The sequence below is a fragment of the Anser brachyrhynchus genome (assembly GCF_964034855.1).
Source record: "Anser brachyrhynchus genome assembly, chromosome: 5".
Taxonomy (NCBI): domain Eukaryota; kingdom Metazoa; phylum Chordata; class Aves; order Anseriformes; family Anatidae; genus Anser; species Anser brachyrhynchus.
This window is the reverse complement of record NC_137699.1, coordinates 2,358,950-2,377,619: the sequence shown is the minus strand read 5'-3', so window position 1 is coordinate 2,377,619 and position 18,670 is coordinate 2,358,950. Positions and strand designations below refer to the sequence as shown.

General features: G+C 34.7%; 1 protein-coding gene across 8 annotated transcripts in view; it reads right to left on the bottom strand.

Moving 5' to 3' along the window:
• The window catches only part of SBF2 (SET binding factor 2), a 255,910-nt gene that overhangs the window by 103,060 nt on the left and 134,180 nt on the right, over positions 1 to 18,670 (bottom strand). For all 8 annotated transcript variants that reach the window (XM_080593227.1, XM_080593222.1, XM_080593223.1 and 5 more), the window contains 8 exons: positions 13,709 to 13,841; positions 11,990 to 12,098; positions 11,171 to 11,284; positions 10,435 to 10,512; positions 8,310 to 8,423; positions 7,634 to 7,762; positions 6,785 to 6,883; positions 2,012 to 2,216 (listed from right to left, as the gene is read on the bottom strand). In XM_080593227.1, the coding sequence (XP_080449353.1) occupies positions 2,012 to 2,216; positions 6,785 to 6,883; positions 7,634 to 7,762; positions 8,310 to 8,423; positions 10,435 to 10,512; positions 11,171 to 11,284; positions 11,990 to 12,098; positions 13,709 to 13,841 (981 nt within the window). The remainder of the gene's footprint in view (positions 1 to 2,011; positions 2,217 to 6,784; positions 6,884 to 7,633; positions 7,763 to 8,309; positions 8,424 to 10,434; positions 10,513 to 11,170; positions 11,285 to 11,989; positions 12,099 to 13,708; positions 13,842 to 18,670) is intronic.

Below are 18,670 nucleotides of genomic sequence, written 5' to 3'. Positions count from 1 at the left end.
ACTTTTTAAGAAAGGAAACTTTCTCTTGCACTTAGCCCGGAAATACTTTTAAAGAAAGGCAGCAGAAGAGAATATCCTTTTAACTTTCAGTAACTAACAGATTCAATGATCTAGTCAACAGCAAAGGCAGGTAAATAAAGTTTACCCTCTTCTGACACAAAACCAAAGAAAAACAGGCCTGACACAGGCCTCAAGAGGCCATCTAGTTCATCCTGCTGTCCCTAGACTGGATCAACTGTATTTATGTCATTCCTCATGTTTGTCTAATAAGTTCCCAAAGTTCTGTGATAACACAGACTCCTTGGCTTCACAAGAAATCCATTCAAATGCCTCACAATCCTCATTTTACCAAGTTTTCCCTGACAAATAACTTGACTTTTGTGCTGTAATTACACCCATTATTTCTTATCACTACAGATAGCGGTAAGATCCCTCTTTTTAACAGCCTCTTATGTAATTGAAGACTGCTACTATGTGTCCCCTCAGTCTTCCAATTTTCAGTCTAAACAATTCTCCATCTTTCCTCGTAGGTCACATTCTCCAAAGCATTGGTCATTCTTCTTGCCTTCTGGACTCATTCCAACAGAACCAAAAACGGAGACAGTCTTCCACTGTCCAAAAATGGATACAAACAATCCAGCTGAGGTCTTATTGAGAACAATGAAAGGATTTCTCCATGGGGTTCACTGACTGTACTCCTGTTTATACATCGTACTAATATGTTTGTCTTTTTTGCAATAGCTTGACATTGCTGGGTCATGTTTGCCCTATGACCATTATAATCTGAAAATGAATTTCTGAAGAAATGTTGTTTAGTCAGCTGATCATGCCTATGCAAGAGCAATACTTTATCTAAAGAAAAACAGTAGAGAAGGACAGCATTCAGAGACTACAGACTCTAATTTTCCAAGGTTGATTGGAATCTCCTTCTTCAATAATTTTGCAAGCTCTACCACCTTCACGTGTCCTGAAGGTTTACTAAACATACTTGTTTCTGCCATTATCCAGACGGATGAATATGATGAATCGAGGTTTTTGGGGTTCTAAAATTAAACTGAGAAATGTGTACATCTGCTCTTTATATTTAGATACCTATATATATATATATTATCATTACATATGCATGTTTGTTCTTTATCTTTTTCCAGAGATTTCCACATCTTCCACCAGTGCCAGATGAGAAACCTGAACCTTCAAAGATTGTTTCAGCCAGCCATACAATTAACCTACAGTGATATTCATCACAGCTAGATGAAGAAAGTACCTAACTTACTAGGCTCAGTCCAACTGAGACCAAATCCTTTACTGTTGTTCTTGATTATGCCAATCGCACTCTAGATGTTTCACTTCTTATTGAAGTCTGATGCAAGAGGGCTTTTAAAACTGCAAAGGCAAACGAGTAAGTCTATGTACTGAAGTTTGCAGTGATTGATAAAAATACCATATGAACATGAAATTGTAGAATCACTTATGTTGGAAAAGACCCTGAAGATCATCAAGTCCAGTCATCAATCTAACATTACTAAGTCCATCACTAAACCATGTCCCTAAGCTCCATGTCTACACGTCTCTTCAATATCCCCAGGAATGGCAATTCCACCACTTCCCTTGGCAGTTCATTCCAATGCTTACCAACACTTTCCCTTAAAGAATTATTCCTAATATCCAATCTAAACCTCCCCAGCATAACTCGAGGCCACTTTAAGTCCAACCACTTGTCACCTGAGAAGAGACTGACATCCACCTTACTATAACCTCCTATCAAGTAGCTGTAGCAAGAGATGAAGTCTCCCCTCAGCCTCTTTTTTTCCAGACTAAACAACCCCAGTTCCCTCAGCTCCTACGCATGTCTAGTTTTCTAGACCTTTCACGAGCTTCTATGCCTTTCTCTGAACACGTTCCAGTAACTCAATATCTTTCTTGGATGCAACACATTGCAGCCATGCTGGTTATATATTCAACACATGAGATAGGATGACAAACAGGTAAATTAGTGAACAAGTAAACATACCAACAGGGGGACCTGCTGGAACGACGCACTTCTTGTCTCCCCGAGTGGCAGGGGGGGCGCCCTGACTCCTTGCAAGGCCTTCCTGGAGCAGCTCCTGCACTCTGCACTCATTGATCTGGGGAAATGGGAGGATGTGAACCCTCAAGTGGGAGCCCTCTGTGGGCCGTGGCACTTTCTGGAATGCTATGTGGGGATTGGGATTTTCCTGCAGGCCAAAACCAAAACATTAAACACAAACATGTTATGTTTTGTTACCAGCTGCCTCACTGAATTTCATCACTGTTTTGTGTATCTGTCACACCTGAAAGATTAAGAAGCCAACTAATACAGCTGACTAATATCATGTTTCAAATTCACATCACCTTTGATTCATTAACTCTAATATTTCCAACCTCTTTAAAGGCTTTTATAAAGTTATTTTTGTCAACATCCAAATTAATTCAAAAAAGAAAGAGAGCAAAAGAATGTCACATTTTAACTTAGGTTGCTTTTATGCAACTTAATGAATATTTAGGACTTAAATAGAAAATAGCATAACAATTAGCTTCTACACTAGAGACAGGGTTGAAAAATATAATATACAGTCTCTTCACCAAGTGTCCAGAAACATTCTCATCTTGGTCAAGTCTACAAAGTGAAAATTCATTTTCGTATCATGTTTGAAACTGTGGCCCTCCTTCATTAGGTAACATTTTTGTAACTTCTGCATGTCCCACAAAATATATTATACAATTCACTGCTTGCACTAAAGAAAGGAAAAAGATTAATACAGTCAGTCAAAGAGAGGAAACAATGGGTACAAATTACAAGGAAAGTAAAAAGAAGCTGTAACTTCAGATTTTGGGATGTTCTTGATGGATAGAAATCACTATCATTGCAAAAAGTCAGAATTTCCACTGCAAAGAGAAATGTTTATCGACAGTGATTTTTCACCGTAGAGTGCTTTTATGGTCTTTGTTTTATTTTTCTTTAAAAGAAAACGTAATAAGCAGCCCCAGAGAAAGTTTTTATCTTTGCTTTTCACTTTTCTTGAAGAGATCACCAGAATAGAAAAAAAAAACAAAAAACAAAAAATAATACAGTTTCACATCACAGAACACTGCCATACTTATTCTACCAAAATAATTGCTCCGTCTGCTAAATAACCGTTCCAATACTCGTCTTGGTCTGACATTATTGTGCAATACTGCAGTACTGAAGACAGTGCCAAAATATGTTCTGTACTATACAACAGAGATGCTGTGGGTGTGATATTTTACTTCTTGCCCTGGGTTGGTACGTATTTGTCATACCAGATACAGTATCAGGGCACAGTATGTTCCTATATGTGGACACAAATCTTTTGCCTCTGGTGGTCAGCAACTATAAAGACCATGTACACCACAAACCACTGAATTTCTCTTAAATGCCTCCACATTGACTTCAGCATGTGTAAAACACACTTATCAGAATGACATCCTGAAGACTGCAAGATATGAAAATTCACTGTTTCTTTTATTTTTTCCTCAAATGCTTGATGAACTTCCCTCACTTTTTGTTTCTTTTCTGGCTTCAGGTTGTACCTTTTCCAAAATTAAGGCAGAGATTAAAATGCACCACAAGGGTTTCAACGCCATTAAGAGGATTACATCTCATGTTTTGAGCAGTGTAAAGTTGTCAAATAAAAAAGGGTATTTTCTTCTCTTAATTCATATAGAAGGGTTTGTCATTAGTCACATTTGAATTTACTCTGATTCAGTTTGATTCTATGCAGTTGGCTATGTATAGCTGCTAAAGAGCATTATGCAAACAATTAGGTTTCTGTTGTAAAAGCATAACTAGACTGCAACACAACTCAGAATCAGGAGTTAGCCTGATGCTTTCATTTACAAGTAAAAGGCGACAAAGAGACAAAATGCATCAATTTCAGAAAAAGCAGTCTCAAACTGATGCATTTGGTCTCAGATGTAGAAAAACAAACCAGCTATTTAGCCATACAAATTCTCTGCACAGGAGAGTTTAATGAAATGAGCCAAAAATCTAGCTATGAGGAGGATGACAGCAGCAGATGCCAAGAGCAGCAAGGCAGAGAAAAGAAACGCAACCTTAGCAGGAGGTAACAGATGACATATAATAGGAAAAAGCCAGAAAGGGAAAATAACTATTTCAAGTTCCATTTAATTGAAAAGAGAGGTCCAGAGGAAAGATCTAGAAAGAGTTACTTTTATCTTGGACTTCACAAACCTAATGCCAGCTGCATATGCAATGACATATAGATCAGCAATGTAGGTCTAATGCCTTCAACTACTGAAGCAGTATATGCCAAAAACTTGTCTAGATTTTCCACTTGCACCAGCTAGACTAATACAAACACTATCTCTCCCCAATGAACCTTTTCCTCATATATATCTAGACTGCCCCAGCTACAACTAAATGACTATTAAAACTGGGGAATAAGATATCAAAATATGTCATGCAATGAGGTTTAAATGAGACAGCTCTAGGCATAACTTTTAGAAGCAATGTTACTTATCACAGTGCTTTATTCAAAGATACGTAACTATTAAAAATCTGACTTTTTGAATCATTAACTTGGTGGTAGTGAAGTAGTGGCTGGTCAATCGCAATGGTGTAAGGAAATCTCATCAGAAGAACATATGAAAATGAGTAAGTCTTGACACTGATTTTAAGAAATTATGTGAGAAGTTGCACATATGCAATCATTTATGCTTTATAGGTTCTTTCATTCTAAAAAAGGATCCATATACACTAGAAAACAAATCCAAATGTTCTTCATTTCCTTTGTAGTAATTTAGAATAATAATAACAATTATATTTTTAAAAGAAATTTCCTATATTTATGGGACAGTACTGCAATAATCATATGTTTATAACATTATAGCTCCAACGCTTGTTTAAAAAAAAAAAAAAGATAACTTGATTTTAATGAAACTTAAGTGTGGTACTCCTGATTTTTTTTTTCTGCCATACACTCTGCAAATTCGAATCCACACATCTCTGCCACCAGATCAAAAAGAACCAGACTACTTTACTTGAATATTGCCCATCGACTTTTTAATGAAACTAATTGTCATGAATGATGCAGGATTGCCAACCAATATACCTCCTGACAGCATTAATTTGAAATAAAGACACGAATTTGGAAAAAGCACTTTGGTATACAGAACACTACTATTAATTTAGTAGCATGACATTTAACATTTATTCTGAAGCTTTTATTTTAGGTTACATAATTTTAACTTGTAATAGAAGATGATTCCACCAGTACTTACCACTAATAAGGATAAGAAGGTAAGCCATGAAATAAATATTTTATTACAGATTAAATGTCATGGATGAAATGAGTCTATGTAACAAAAATTCTCATGTCTGACATACCTCTACATTTCCCACAAGGTACATTCACTTACAATAATTCTAAGACATCAGTATAAAGACATCAATTTTAAAATACTTTAACAAGTATGCTATATCACAAATGGACAAGAGACAACATTTCATACACACTTCTAAATGTGAAATGTTTTCAGTCCACAAAGATATATTTATTTTCTCTTCTAATGTCTAATATCAGCAAGGGAGGTTAACCTGTGTATCAATTCTTTCATTCATTCAAAAAAAAAAGCAAAAAGGTCATTTGACAATTTCAGTGGAAAAAAGAGATGGCTGGGGGAGTGGTGAAGAGCAAATCCATGTCTGAAGAGATACACAAATTCATCAGCTAAGGACAATATTAAAAGTCAGACTAATCTCATTTCACACTCCTCACTATTCACACATTCCACTCAAAATACATAGATGTATTTTTTCATCCAACACCTACAGACACAAGAACTCCTGAATGCAATGGTCGTAAAATTTTGGATTTTCTATACTAAGATGTTAATCCTATCCAAAGCAAAGACTGCATTAATACTGATGAAATACTCAAAAGCAATTCTTTTTTGAAAAAACAACAAAAAACAACAAAACAAACAAACAAAAACACCCCAGAATTTAGCAGCAGTTAGTAATTCCTGTGTTTTTTATAGCAGTGTAGTTGTAAATCATAGCTTTTGGGAAGTGGGATAGCGAAAAGACAGGGTGATAAAGGTGTTGACTGATTGCAAAACAGATATTGCTCTGTGGAGTCTGAACAACGACAGGAAGTGTGAGGGGGATGGAGATTAGCTGATGCCAAATAAAAGAAGCAAACAAAACACCCTATCTAATAGAATCTTAAGAGATTTTACAAAAGCACTGTACAAGATAAAGGCATGATAGGAAGGAAAGAATGAAACTGGAAATGGTATTTCAGGAAACCCAAGAAACAACATGTAAGAAATGGGATAGTTAACACTTGCTGAGAATGGAAATCACGGAGCCTGGGTTACACAGCAGGAGAGATCTGCTGGAAAAATACACTATGTCAAACTGGATGTACGGTTTTCATAGGTGAAACTGTTGAGAAGTAAGAAGACATGTTTGGCACAGGCAGGTTGCAGCAGAGAAAATACCAGTTTAAAACATTATGTGAATACGCACTAAGAAAACAGTATGCTAAGTAGTACTAAGAGCAGTAGGTAAATCAATATTAGCATTAATATATCAGTCTTAATATATTGAACGTCCTTAATGTACAAAATTGTTGGTATTTAAAGTTCCAAAGTCTTCAGTCATAATGCAGATAACTACCACAAGCAGTCATTTCTGTTTTCAGACACTGGATCTATCTCAGACACGTGAACTTCTAGTGTTATCAATACTAAAATGCAGTAGGTATAGTAAACTTACATTTTTGAAGAGTTGTTCTGCAAGTTCTCTAACATGTTTTATCATTTTTGGTGGATTACCTTCCTCAGCTTTAATTCTTTCAACTTCAAAGGCTACCAACTTAAAAAAAAAATAAATAAAAGAAAAGAAGAATGTTTATGATTCAACTAAAATAATTTATTGACTGTTTAAATTACAAAATGTTAATCTTAAATTGAAACCGAGAAAAAAGGAAGAAAAAAAAAAGAACAACCTGCACTGTCACATTGATCTAGAACATGAGATTCTTATAGAGCTTCTGCTGCCAGAGTCTAACCTAACACAAAGTCCTACAAACCTAAAACATTCCTTTAACGTTTCTAATATTATAATCTACATTTCTCTAATGCACTGCTACTATGCAAACTCTATTTGTACTGTACATTCAAATAAAAAACAGCACAGGAAAAGTATGGTACTGCTTTTTAACAGAAAAAATGTTTGTCCCAGTTGATTTTGTTGGCTATGTATTTAATTTAATATTTCTCCATTACTTTTTCAATGTTTTAAGAATGTAATTAGATTACTCAAAATAATTCTGTACTAGCACATGTGATTCATTATAAATTTCCAAACCTGACAATAAGGACAGCATTATCATGACTTACACAAATGTTTAACTTCATACATATGAGCAGGGCACAGATTTATGAAAGTAAGCTGAAAATGCATGTAGAAAGTAGAAAATGAGAATTGAGCAGATTAGCATAAACTTTATATAACAGATGAACTTTATAAAATAGACAGTTTGGAAGCATTTAAGTTTTTCACGTGTTAAAACGTCATTGGTACATTTTAATTTATTTGGATTAAAAACCAAACAGTTTTCACCTCATCAAAAAGATCACAGGCTCTAAAGGGAGGACCCCTCTCTGACACAAAACCAGCAAATGCCATTCCATTGAGAACTTTGGTTAGAAAGTCATTTTCAATTAAGCCTCGCTGGCCCAAGAAGGCTGCCTGCATTAGAGACAGAAAAGAATGCAAGTATTTTATCAGCATCATAAATTCAACTATTTATGTATAAGCAACTATATATTTTCATCAGCTTATAGTAATATGAGGTACTTTCTAACGAGAAAGTTTTTATATTACATAAGACGTCTTTGTACCTAAATTTAGGAGTGAAGTAACAATATTTTGATGTACACGTTTTATAAATCTCACAGGTAATAAAACAAAACTGATACTTTTAAGTATTGTCTTGTAGCAACATACATACGTTTTCAAAATTCCTTGATGATCCATCAAATGTTTCTTTATATTAAATTTTAACGTTAACTTTGCTTCATGTTTATCACTGTCTCAACAATTACTCCCACTAAAATGCACTGATACAATGCTATGTCAAAATTATATCCTTGTTAAGTTGATAAATTTTGGCATGTCAACAGCAACTGTAAAAAAAAAACTGAGTTTTTTTTAAACACTTGTTTAAAAGGCAAGCACCTGGGGATAACACAACACAAACAAATGCTAGCTAAATAAAAATAACTTTCTCTTTTACCTTGTGGAAATGAATGACTGGTTCAGCATGAATTCTGATCAGCTGAAGGCATGACCGGTATCCTTGGAAAAGTTGTGCAAATAGCCTAAGGAAGATTGCTCGCACTTCTTTATCCTGCAAGATGTAATTGAACATGCTGTCAAAACATTTTCATTTCCTAATTTTTTCTACACTTTGTATAAAGCTATCTGATAAATGCCTACAAATTTGCCAACCAGTGCAGCAGTGCAGCATGTGAAGTGGAGATATGTGCATGCATACAAAACTATCTGATGCAAGCAAGGCTACAGTTTCACTGACCTGTCTCTGGATGGCAATACAGATGGTAATGATTATTACATATCCACCCTGTCGCTCCTGTTGCTCCTTTTTCACACCTGCACATTAGTGTCAGGGTAATCAAGAGTAGCTGAGTGGTCACGTGGAAAAACCCAAGAAGGAACCAACCTGAGTGAAAACTGATGCTAATGAAAGAAAAAGGGGTATCTTTGCCTGGATTTATTCCTTCAAATAGGGCAGCTCTGCAGCACTACAAAGGCAGTGCCACTGGAGCAGGCAGGGGGGCAGGGACCCGCAGGAGTCTAAGCTGGCAGTGGTGCTGGGAGCCTGGCTCAGAGCGTGGCAGGCATCATGCTGCGCAGCCAGCTGTGGGGACTGCTCTGAGTTTGCTCAGCTACTTTTTTATGACTCTTCCAACTCAAATCTTCACGTGCCAATCTAGTGCAGCCAAAACAAGCCAGGGTTAGTTTAAAATGTTTTAAATAGTAGATCTTTAAAGTCCTGGTTAACTTTGACTTAAACGAGCAGGGGAATGTTTAAATAAGCATTGAGGGTTTAGTAGAAATGATATGAACAGATGGGGGCAGACTTGGGGCAGGGACATCTTCAGCTCAAATACACCTAAAAACGTTCAAATCCTGTGTCACCCACATTATTTTCATTTTACCTCAAGTACCTATCCAGACCATGGCCATGTCTAAAACGTGAGGTCCTAGAATTTGTTTTAAAACCTCAGGTTTTATGGCATCTCGAACAAATTTTTCAACAAATTTCAACTTGAAAAATTGCAAGCAGCAAAGAATATTAGATTATCAGATCAGGTAAACAGCTGATGATCTAAATCAATAAGTTAATCTAAATTAAGTAAGTTAAAGCTTGCAATAACTTTTCAAAAGAACTAAACATAGGGATCTATAAGATTCCATAAAGCTGTCCTTTGTGAATATTTTTCTAGATGTGTTGTCTGATCATTGTTACTCTATTTTTACGTTATTTTTGTAAGGACTCACTTTACTGAGAGACATTCTGGGTTTGTTTGGGTTCAAGCTGCTCTCTAGGATTTTAACACGTTCCCTGACTTTTTGGACATCTTGAAAACATAGTTATTTCTTTCAGATTTAACAAAATTCATATTTTCATATAAAATGTCATTAATTTATAACTTCACTGTCCAAAATGAGATCTTAGCTGAATTCTGAAACTAGTCTAAGTGAAATTTGGATTACATTTTCTGTCTTCATCAATGAAACCACAATCTTAAAGCAACAAATAAGAACTATTTATATATATATATATATATATATCTTATACCACGTAGAACTTCACAGGTTTTGAAATACACTTACACAATAAAACCAAAATATGTTCTTAAATTGAATTTGCTTTTGGATTTTAGTTTAGACTACCAACTCCAGTTCAATTTTACACACTCTTTGCAGGCTAAAGCAAGCAGGTTTACCAAGTTATTAAGTTGTCATGGCTTTTCAATTATTTTTAGTCCAAGTTAACTAGATTTTAGTTAAAAAAAAAAAATTAACTATAGACAATTGTGTATCATTTCATTTAGGTTGAAGTTCATCAAAGCCAAAAGCAGTATTAAAAAAAACATGGAATTCATTTCCCAATATGTTCAAACATATAATATAAAATACCTATCATTATTAGATATCAGAATGCTGCTACAGAGCAGAATGCAAAGTCCTATGCCAATTCTTTGCTCTACCAATAATACTGTAAAGGATATGGAAGAGAAAACACAAAGTCAAAATTCTTAAAAGAAATTTAGTCTAAAATTTCAAGGGTTTTTTGTTTAAGAAATAACATAGACATAACATAGAAATCTTACCAGCATTTTTGTGTGCGATAAAGCTGTTCGTGGGGGAGGGAATGCATAATCTGCTGTTTCCAAATCAGGATGCAAAACCTAGAGAATTTTTAAAATAATTTTTTCCCCTCATTTTACTGAGGCAAGAACAATTTATTTTTTCTGCTTTCTCAAAATAATATTTACTGATAGTAAATACTTCAAATAATTGATTGAGATAAATTATAAAGACTTAATGGAAATAAAGGTGGGGTTAATTTCTCAAATTCATGTTTCTACATGTAAGCTAGTTATCAAAAACTCCTATTACAGTCAATGAATCTAATTAACAGAGTAAAAAATCTTTTTTTTTCCCTAGACAGAAAACTCAACAGCTTTCTTGGGTAATTCCTTATCAATCACTCTCAGATAATAATATAAATTATTATAATAATAATAAATCAATCACTCTCAGGTAATAATAAAGAGGCATTAGAGAAATAAACTTTAAGAATTTCAAATGTACTATTAGGAAAATCACTACCTTCCTCTTAAATAGGGAAAAAACTTATTTTAGTAGTAAGTTAAATTACTGATGAATTACTGTTAAATTACTCTAACTTCAGATCATAAATTATTCTGAAAGGAGTGTTGGCATGTATCATAGTTTTAAATCTCACATTTCCAGTGTGTTTGAAAGCAACTGAATACCAAAATTCTCCTTTCTTGCTTTTAAAAGAGGTGAGAGAATAGAAAATGGTTTTCTATCAAAACATACTAGAGAAAGTGCCATTTGAGTCTGATGTAGCAGTGGCTCTGGGAGCTGAGAGAGATGAATACATTCAGGAATTTTAATTGTGCCTCCATCCAGGTCTGCAATGATTACATCTAACTGCAAGGGACAAAAATATTAGTGGTTGTGCTGTGAGCATTATCCTGTGAGCATAGTTCAAAAACACAACAGTTGCAATTTCATGATCTGCACATAAATTAACATAAACAAAGTAAATCAGTACTAACTTTAACATATAGAATGCTTTTGTGAAAGGAAATGCTCTAAATACTTCAAATTACTGAACATAGCTGTGAAAAATAAATGGAAACCCAACTCCTTCTTGATGTTCCAGGTCTGTGTGCAGTGATCTGGGATATTGAATACTCTGTTTTCAAAAAGACACAATGATGACAACTCTTTAAGTAAAATTACATGTTTCTAGGAACCTCTGTAACCCTGGTTCCGGTTCTGAAATATGTATTTAAAAGTATGAATAAAATAACATAATTGGGAATATATTTGAAAATACCAAATTATTTGTTCATATTTATGGCTGACATGACAAAGCTGGAAATAGATCCATTCCTTCCCATCCTGCACTGGAATCAAATAATTTCCTTCTTCTACTTTATAGACTCAAAATATTTATAGAAGAATTAATGATTTTCCTTTTTTCCTCCTTGGTCTTATCAAGCCTTCTACAGTAATACTTTAAAAGTAAATGAATGGTTCATACGAACATCTCTGAAGTATGGAAAATCCCTGCAACTAAACATCCTAGATAACTCTGTGACTATGAATATTCTAGGTAGACATACTTACAAGTTCATGAATGTCATTACGAAAGACAGAATGTACACCAATTATGAAAGGCGTTGGCGAGCTGAGAACTTCCAATAGCTGTGCAGGAAGAATTGGAATATAGGGATAACTGTGAAAAGAATAAATAAAATAAAATAAAATAAAAAAGTAAAAACAAAATAAAAATAAAAATAAAAATAAAATAAAAGCTTCTGACTATTTCTTTGCATAGCACAGCTTATATTTTTTTCAATCTTCCTGCTGCAAATTAAATTTACTATAAACAACTTTTTCTTTTTTTTAAGACAAAAGATGAAATACTTCTTTATAAAGTACCTGTTAAAGGAATATCTGTGATGTAAACTCAGAAACTATTATAGTGTCTACAATTTCTTATAAAACATGTATTTTGCAAAATAAAATCAATTTATATTTGTAATGTTTGTGTTATACAGGTATTCATCCACAACTTTCAGGTAATTAGGGACATTAAGGTTGCAGATAATACTTTCATTTTTCAAAACATTGCTAGTTTTTGGAGAGAAAGCTACAATTCATCCTTTCATAAAATATAATTAATAAGAAATCTCAAGGTGAACTCGTTCACTTTGATACTGAAGTAGCAGCTACATGTTATACGAAGAACTATTTCAGATATTGTTTACTTGATTAAAGTTGTCAATTTGAAAAAAATAAGTCTTTTCATCAGAGCAACATTAAAATCTGGATCTCAATCAATGCATTTTCAACTCCTAACTGATAATTATGATTAAAAATTTACATTCATTACTATTCCATCATATAAGCAAACATATTCCAAAACTACTTTTCATTTTTTTCTTTCTTACTCTGTAATGAAAGTATGTCCACCCAGGAAATATTTTAAGCAAATAAAAGACGCTACTAAAATACAAGCTTCTTTTAAAACAGATGAGTAAGAATTACATGTCTTTTTGCTTAAAATCCAAAATAATTTGACATTAAGTTTTCCATTTCAAAAAGCTGGACTCAGTTATGACTTTTTAGAGAGGATCAACTTGTTGATTTAAATTCATTCTCTGGTGGACATTTGTCAATGACTTAAAACTGTGTTACAAGTTAATACAGATGTTATCTTAGAATCAAAGAATCTTTCAGGTTATAAAGGGCCTCAAGAGATCATTTAATCCAACCTTCTGCTCAAAGCAGGGTCAAGACTGAATAAAGACCAAGTTGTCCTGGGCTTTGTCCAGCTGGGTCCTGAAAACCTACAGGGACAGAGTTTCCACAGTCTTCCACTCTGTTGCAGTGCTTAGTTATCCTCATAATAAAACATGTTTTCCCTGCATCCAGTCAGAAACCTATCCCTCTGCTATTTCAGTTTATGACCACAGTCTCTCATTCTCCTGGCACGTACCTCCTCTTACTTATTGGCACACTGCTATTAGGTCTTATCCAAATGCTTCCTTTTCCAGGCATTTACTCATCGATTATCACTATCAAGTCTTACCATCTGACTGATGCTGTAAGTAGGGTTCTATTGTATTTATAGGTAGGATGTTTCTCCTTTCGTTGTTTCCACTGTCTTAACACAACCAGATTTTCACTGATGCGGTGTACAGCTTAGGACTTTTAGATTTGATTGTGAAAAAAGCTCAGCTTATTTGAATAAACATAGCACAACTTTCGTTAAAGAGAATGAAATATGAGTTATAAATATAAAATGAGTCAAAGAGTTCAGAGATTCACAGCTCAACTCACCTATATTTGAGGGGAAACATCAAAGACTCCAGAGCCCTACAGGCGTCACTAAGCCTCTGAAAACTTGCAGAGTGAAAGAGAACCTTATTTTCTGTAAGCACGGCACAGAATAAGCTGAGTACATTTTGGATTCCTTTAAAAAAAAAAAAAAGGCAAAGCAAAGAAAAAGAAAATATAACAACTTGCCAAAACAAGACAAAAGACTACATTAAAATGTAACCATTTTCTGGAGGAATTTTCAAAAAACCATGTGTAAATGCATAAACCGCCAACGACCAAGTTTTTCTACCTTTCCTCTAATTAGCGTAGCTTCCTTTCTATTTCTCAGGTTGCTAAAACACTATATGAATATATTTCACATACTTCTACATTTACAATATATTGTAACTCCCTTTCAACATCAATTTCAAGAACTTCATCATCTCAGCAACACTTAATAATGACTTCAAACAGTACTATCTTCTGCATAGCCTTCTCTGTATCTAGAACTCAGCTGTGGTCACTAATCCATGCTTAACTTCTAAACCTTGATATAAAATCCATGAAAAGAAATCATACTGCAGAGCTCAAAACCAAAAAAGAGACAGATTTCCTAGTAAACACACTCATGCTTTATCTGTGAAGAGCACTGTAGGAGTCACAAGGTTAAAAAAGGGCAGTAAGAGTGTGCATGTCATTTCGAAGGATATGTTAAAGAAGAGCTGACTGCTTAAACAAGCCCCACTAGATTTAGACAGGTGAATCAGACGATGTTTTTGTTTGTTTGTTTAAAAAAACACAATATAACTTTTCTAAGAGATCCCTATTTCCCTATGCTTACAGGGAAAACCAAAAATATATTTCCTTTAAAACAAAAGTTCCATCCTGAGAAAAAGACACGTCTGAGATATGCCAAAATTTATGAAATTTCCTGAAATATTCTGGAATGTATGATAGTTCCCTGAGGATATAGCTTTTGTTATCAGTAAAATAGCCTGTATTACCTTAAGAAAACTACTGCTTATCTTAAAACAATCTTCCCAATATGAAGTGTGACTACTAAGAGCCACCACAATCATATTTTAATTAACACTTCATTTTGCTTTAGTAATTTTTATTTCATGTTTTGACTATTTTTTTCCTCTGTGACGTTAAAATTTTGCTTCCTATAAAGGACAAGGATTCAGAGAGGATTCTTGAGAAAAAGACTCAGGTCTTAGGAGGAAAAATCAATAACATAAAAGCTTGTTATTTCGAACTCTGTTCTCCAGGAATCTTAACAGCCACCTCATGAAATCAAGGCAGAGATTTGAGAGGACTCGAGGATGGGAGTCATGGAAAAACTTAGCAAGTTACTGTTGCAAATACTTACTATTGCCTTTAGCAGCATAAATAATACTGTGCTAGTATAAATCACACTGCTTTGCAATACATGATGTAATGACAGGGTTCAAGAAAAATCAAGTCTGCTTATGTGAATCAAACACCACTCCCCAGCAAATGGTTAGAAGCTAACCTGAAACAGGGTCCTTTCTTGTATGCAAGCATGTATAGATTTGTACAGTTAGAAACTGTTGCCTGTACAACATAAACATTCACTTTTGGTGAATATAAGCATTTGGTAAAACTTTGGTAATTATCTCAAAAAGCCTCTTACAATTCAAATATCCGTAACTAAAAGATTATTGCAAGAGGTGGTTTTCCACTCTGTACATCTTAAAATCACAACCTAGGCTGGGAGTTATAAAAACATTGAACATGACAGTTATAAAACATTTTCTGGATATTATTGACTACACAACTGTGTATTTTACAAAAAATAAAAACATCCATGTAGTGAAAGCATTCAACTGGAAAATCAACCTTTTTTCTTGCAATGTGACATTCTCTCATTCTGGATTATAATGATTCAAGAGTCTAGAAGAAATATCTTAATTCTAATACTTTTAAAAGTCATAAAAATTATCCAGGATCAACATCATTCACTTGAGATCTCTTCTAAATGTAGGATTCCTCATCAGATATCAAAACAATACATGGTTCTAAATAGTAAGTAACAATCGAACACTTAAAATTATATATATATATATATTTTACTAACAAAATGCATAAATGAAGCGGAAATCAGGATTATTTGTTTATGTACAGGACACCTGCAAGAACTTCTTGGCATCTGAAAATTGGTCTTTTTAAAAAGGTACACATACAGCCTTCTTTCTAGTGCCTGAACAAAATATTATGATTAAATTCAAAGTGTTATGGTTAAATTTATTTCTTGTCCTATTAAAAACAAAACTGAGAACACATTGGCAGTATAGCATGAGATCACAGGTCTCCTAGAGACTAATAAAATGACATGCTATTGTATATCTAATACAGATAATCTTCATGCTCTTTTATAACATAAACCTATGTATCTGTTAGATTTTTATTTTCACCACTGTAAGAAATGGGTTTTGGCAAGTGTCTTCAATTTACAGAAAAATCTGGACATCTAGTACATATAAATTTTTTTATTTCTTACTGATTTTTTGAAATGGTTTATTTTAAGAACCAAGTTCATATATACTATATTAGAAGACAGATCAAAACTCAGCACTGAGGTTCAGTTATTCAACTTTTCTACTTAATAGAGTATGATCTTGGTAACCTGAAAAATAAGGTCTTAACTTCCATAAAATAAACAAACAAAAAATATACAGCAACATCAGGTTTGTCATCCGAATTCAACTACAGTCCTTCCTTCCTCCCCTGGTTTTCTTGAAGGACAAAGTGACAATACTCAAAAGACAACACTTACTAGAGTAAAAAAGGAAGAAAAAAAAGCAAGCAAGCAACCATTAAAAAAAACCAACAAAACTATTAAGCAGCGAGGACTGTATATGAGGCTTTCATAACTTCACTAGGGAAATTAGTCTGGTTTTGCTGTATATTAGCAGCTGTAGATAAAGATGTAGTTTGCACTTCACAAAGGCATTTCGCATTGTAGCTTAATCAACCCCAGTATGATCTGACATTTAAGATGACTATTTTTAGCTGTTGCCTCCCCTGTATGAACTTGATGCCACGCATAAGAGTATTTACTGCAAATACAGTTTTTATTACATTCCATTAGCTGCCTTCTCAACTGTTAAGTACTTTCTCACTGGCCACGGAAGACAAATTTGAAAAGTTTGCTGTGATGCAAATGTAGCAGCTGTAGCCCCAGCTTTGCTGAGTTAGACAGACGCACCATTTTATCTACAGAACTTGTGACAGTAACCAAAATTGAAAGCATCTCTTATCATATACCAGCAGGTTCTGTAAGGAGTAGCAGGAAAAAGACAGGACACTGGGGAAGATCCAACTGTGAATTTGAAAAGGGACAAATGAAAGCTGTCACCAAAGCAAGAAGACGGGCTGGCAGCAGTAAGGAGTGCTCACTGCCCAACACATGGGAAGGGATAGGAAGCATTTTCTCTCCAGTTTGGCGGACCTTGTCGAATGTCTGCAGTCCTTGGAATAAGTGGTTAAAAGCAGCTGTGAAACGTGTATATTGCTGCCACGCAACCAGTGGTTGGCTGAACTCCCTCCCCGATGACCCAGCCGGGGAGGACAGGAGGGCAGCACGCAGGGCACAGACACCGGTGCACCCTGTCTGTGCAGCTCGACAAAGGCCGGATGCGAGCAAGAAGTGTGGGAGCAACGTGCACCGGTTACCTAATGTAACTGGCAGAACTTGAAGGCATTCTCAGGTTCAGCCTAAGCCTGGGATTTCAATGGTTTCAGTCTCCATCTCAAAGGTATTTCTAAATTCTCTCAGCCATTTTTGGCATCCCGAAAGCATGAAAAGCAGAAAGTCACCTCTCTAAAACTGACCGCATTTTAGCAGACGCAGACAAAAGAGAACGGAAACTTGACTTTTAGAGACCTAGGAATCTTGTGTGCTTACATTTGAAAACAAAATTATTTTCCATTTCAGAAAGGTACCTCCAATACAAATGAATATACGACGGTGAGAGTATTTGATTTGTACTATCCATACATAAATCAATAAATGTCTTCTAAGAAATAACAATACAATGCAAATAAACAACAAGGAATAGCCATGGTTATTTCTTCAGTTATAGTTCACAAAAGCTAGATTTAAGGGAGAACGTTGTTGGCTTTTCCCCTTTCCTTTCCTGAATGAAAGAATCACAGCCTAAAGAACATGAAACTTACACCAAAGGAGACGTTCTAAAATCTTTTCTGTTTTGTTTTTGCATAATAGAAGTACTCTTCTCTTGAGAAACTCAGCACCAATACCAACCAACTTCTTGACAGCTGGCTACTCTGTTTGGAGTCGCACTTGGGATAGTGAAACCCAGGCTAACCACTTCTACTGACTAACTTGAACAGCCCAGGGAGCCCAGAGAGGTGCTCTTATACCAGCAGCTTTTTTTTTTTTTTTAATACTCTGTACACAACACAGAAGAATATAAAAGAAATAAATTAAGTGTTCAGGATAGACATCTAACCTGGTATTTTCTTATTTTCAAGGTGATAGTCACTAACTAACTTGATGCACAATTATTGCTCCACACATAGTTTCTTTTTCAAACATTTTTGCAAGAATAGAAGTGATATGATTGTGAAAGAAATTTACATCTGACAGAATCAAATTACACATAGAAAGACTTTTCATTACTCTCCTGTTTTAAACCATTTAAATAATTGATTAAATTTTCTGGCCAAGCCAACAAGGTATTATTTCAAGCCCAGAATGTTATTTACTGAAAAACAAACAGTCCAGAATAACAGCCTGAGTCCAGTTTCCTCATGCTACAAGACAGAATCGTGCCTGTTTGTAACCTTGAACTGCACACTGGTCTTCAGACTCCACACTACATCCGATGCTAATTTGTCAGGGCATAAATAGACAACACGAAAAACAACAAACAAGTTGGTTTTTACAGATTACTCTTTTGCAGTTACAGACAGACATACATCCTGTAAAATATT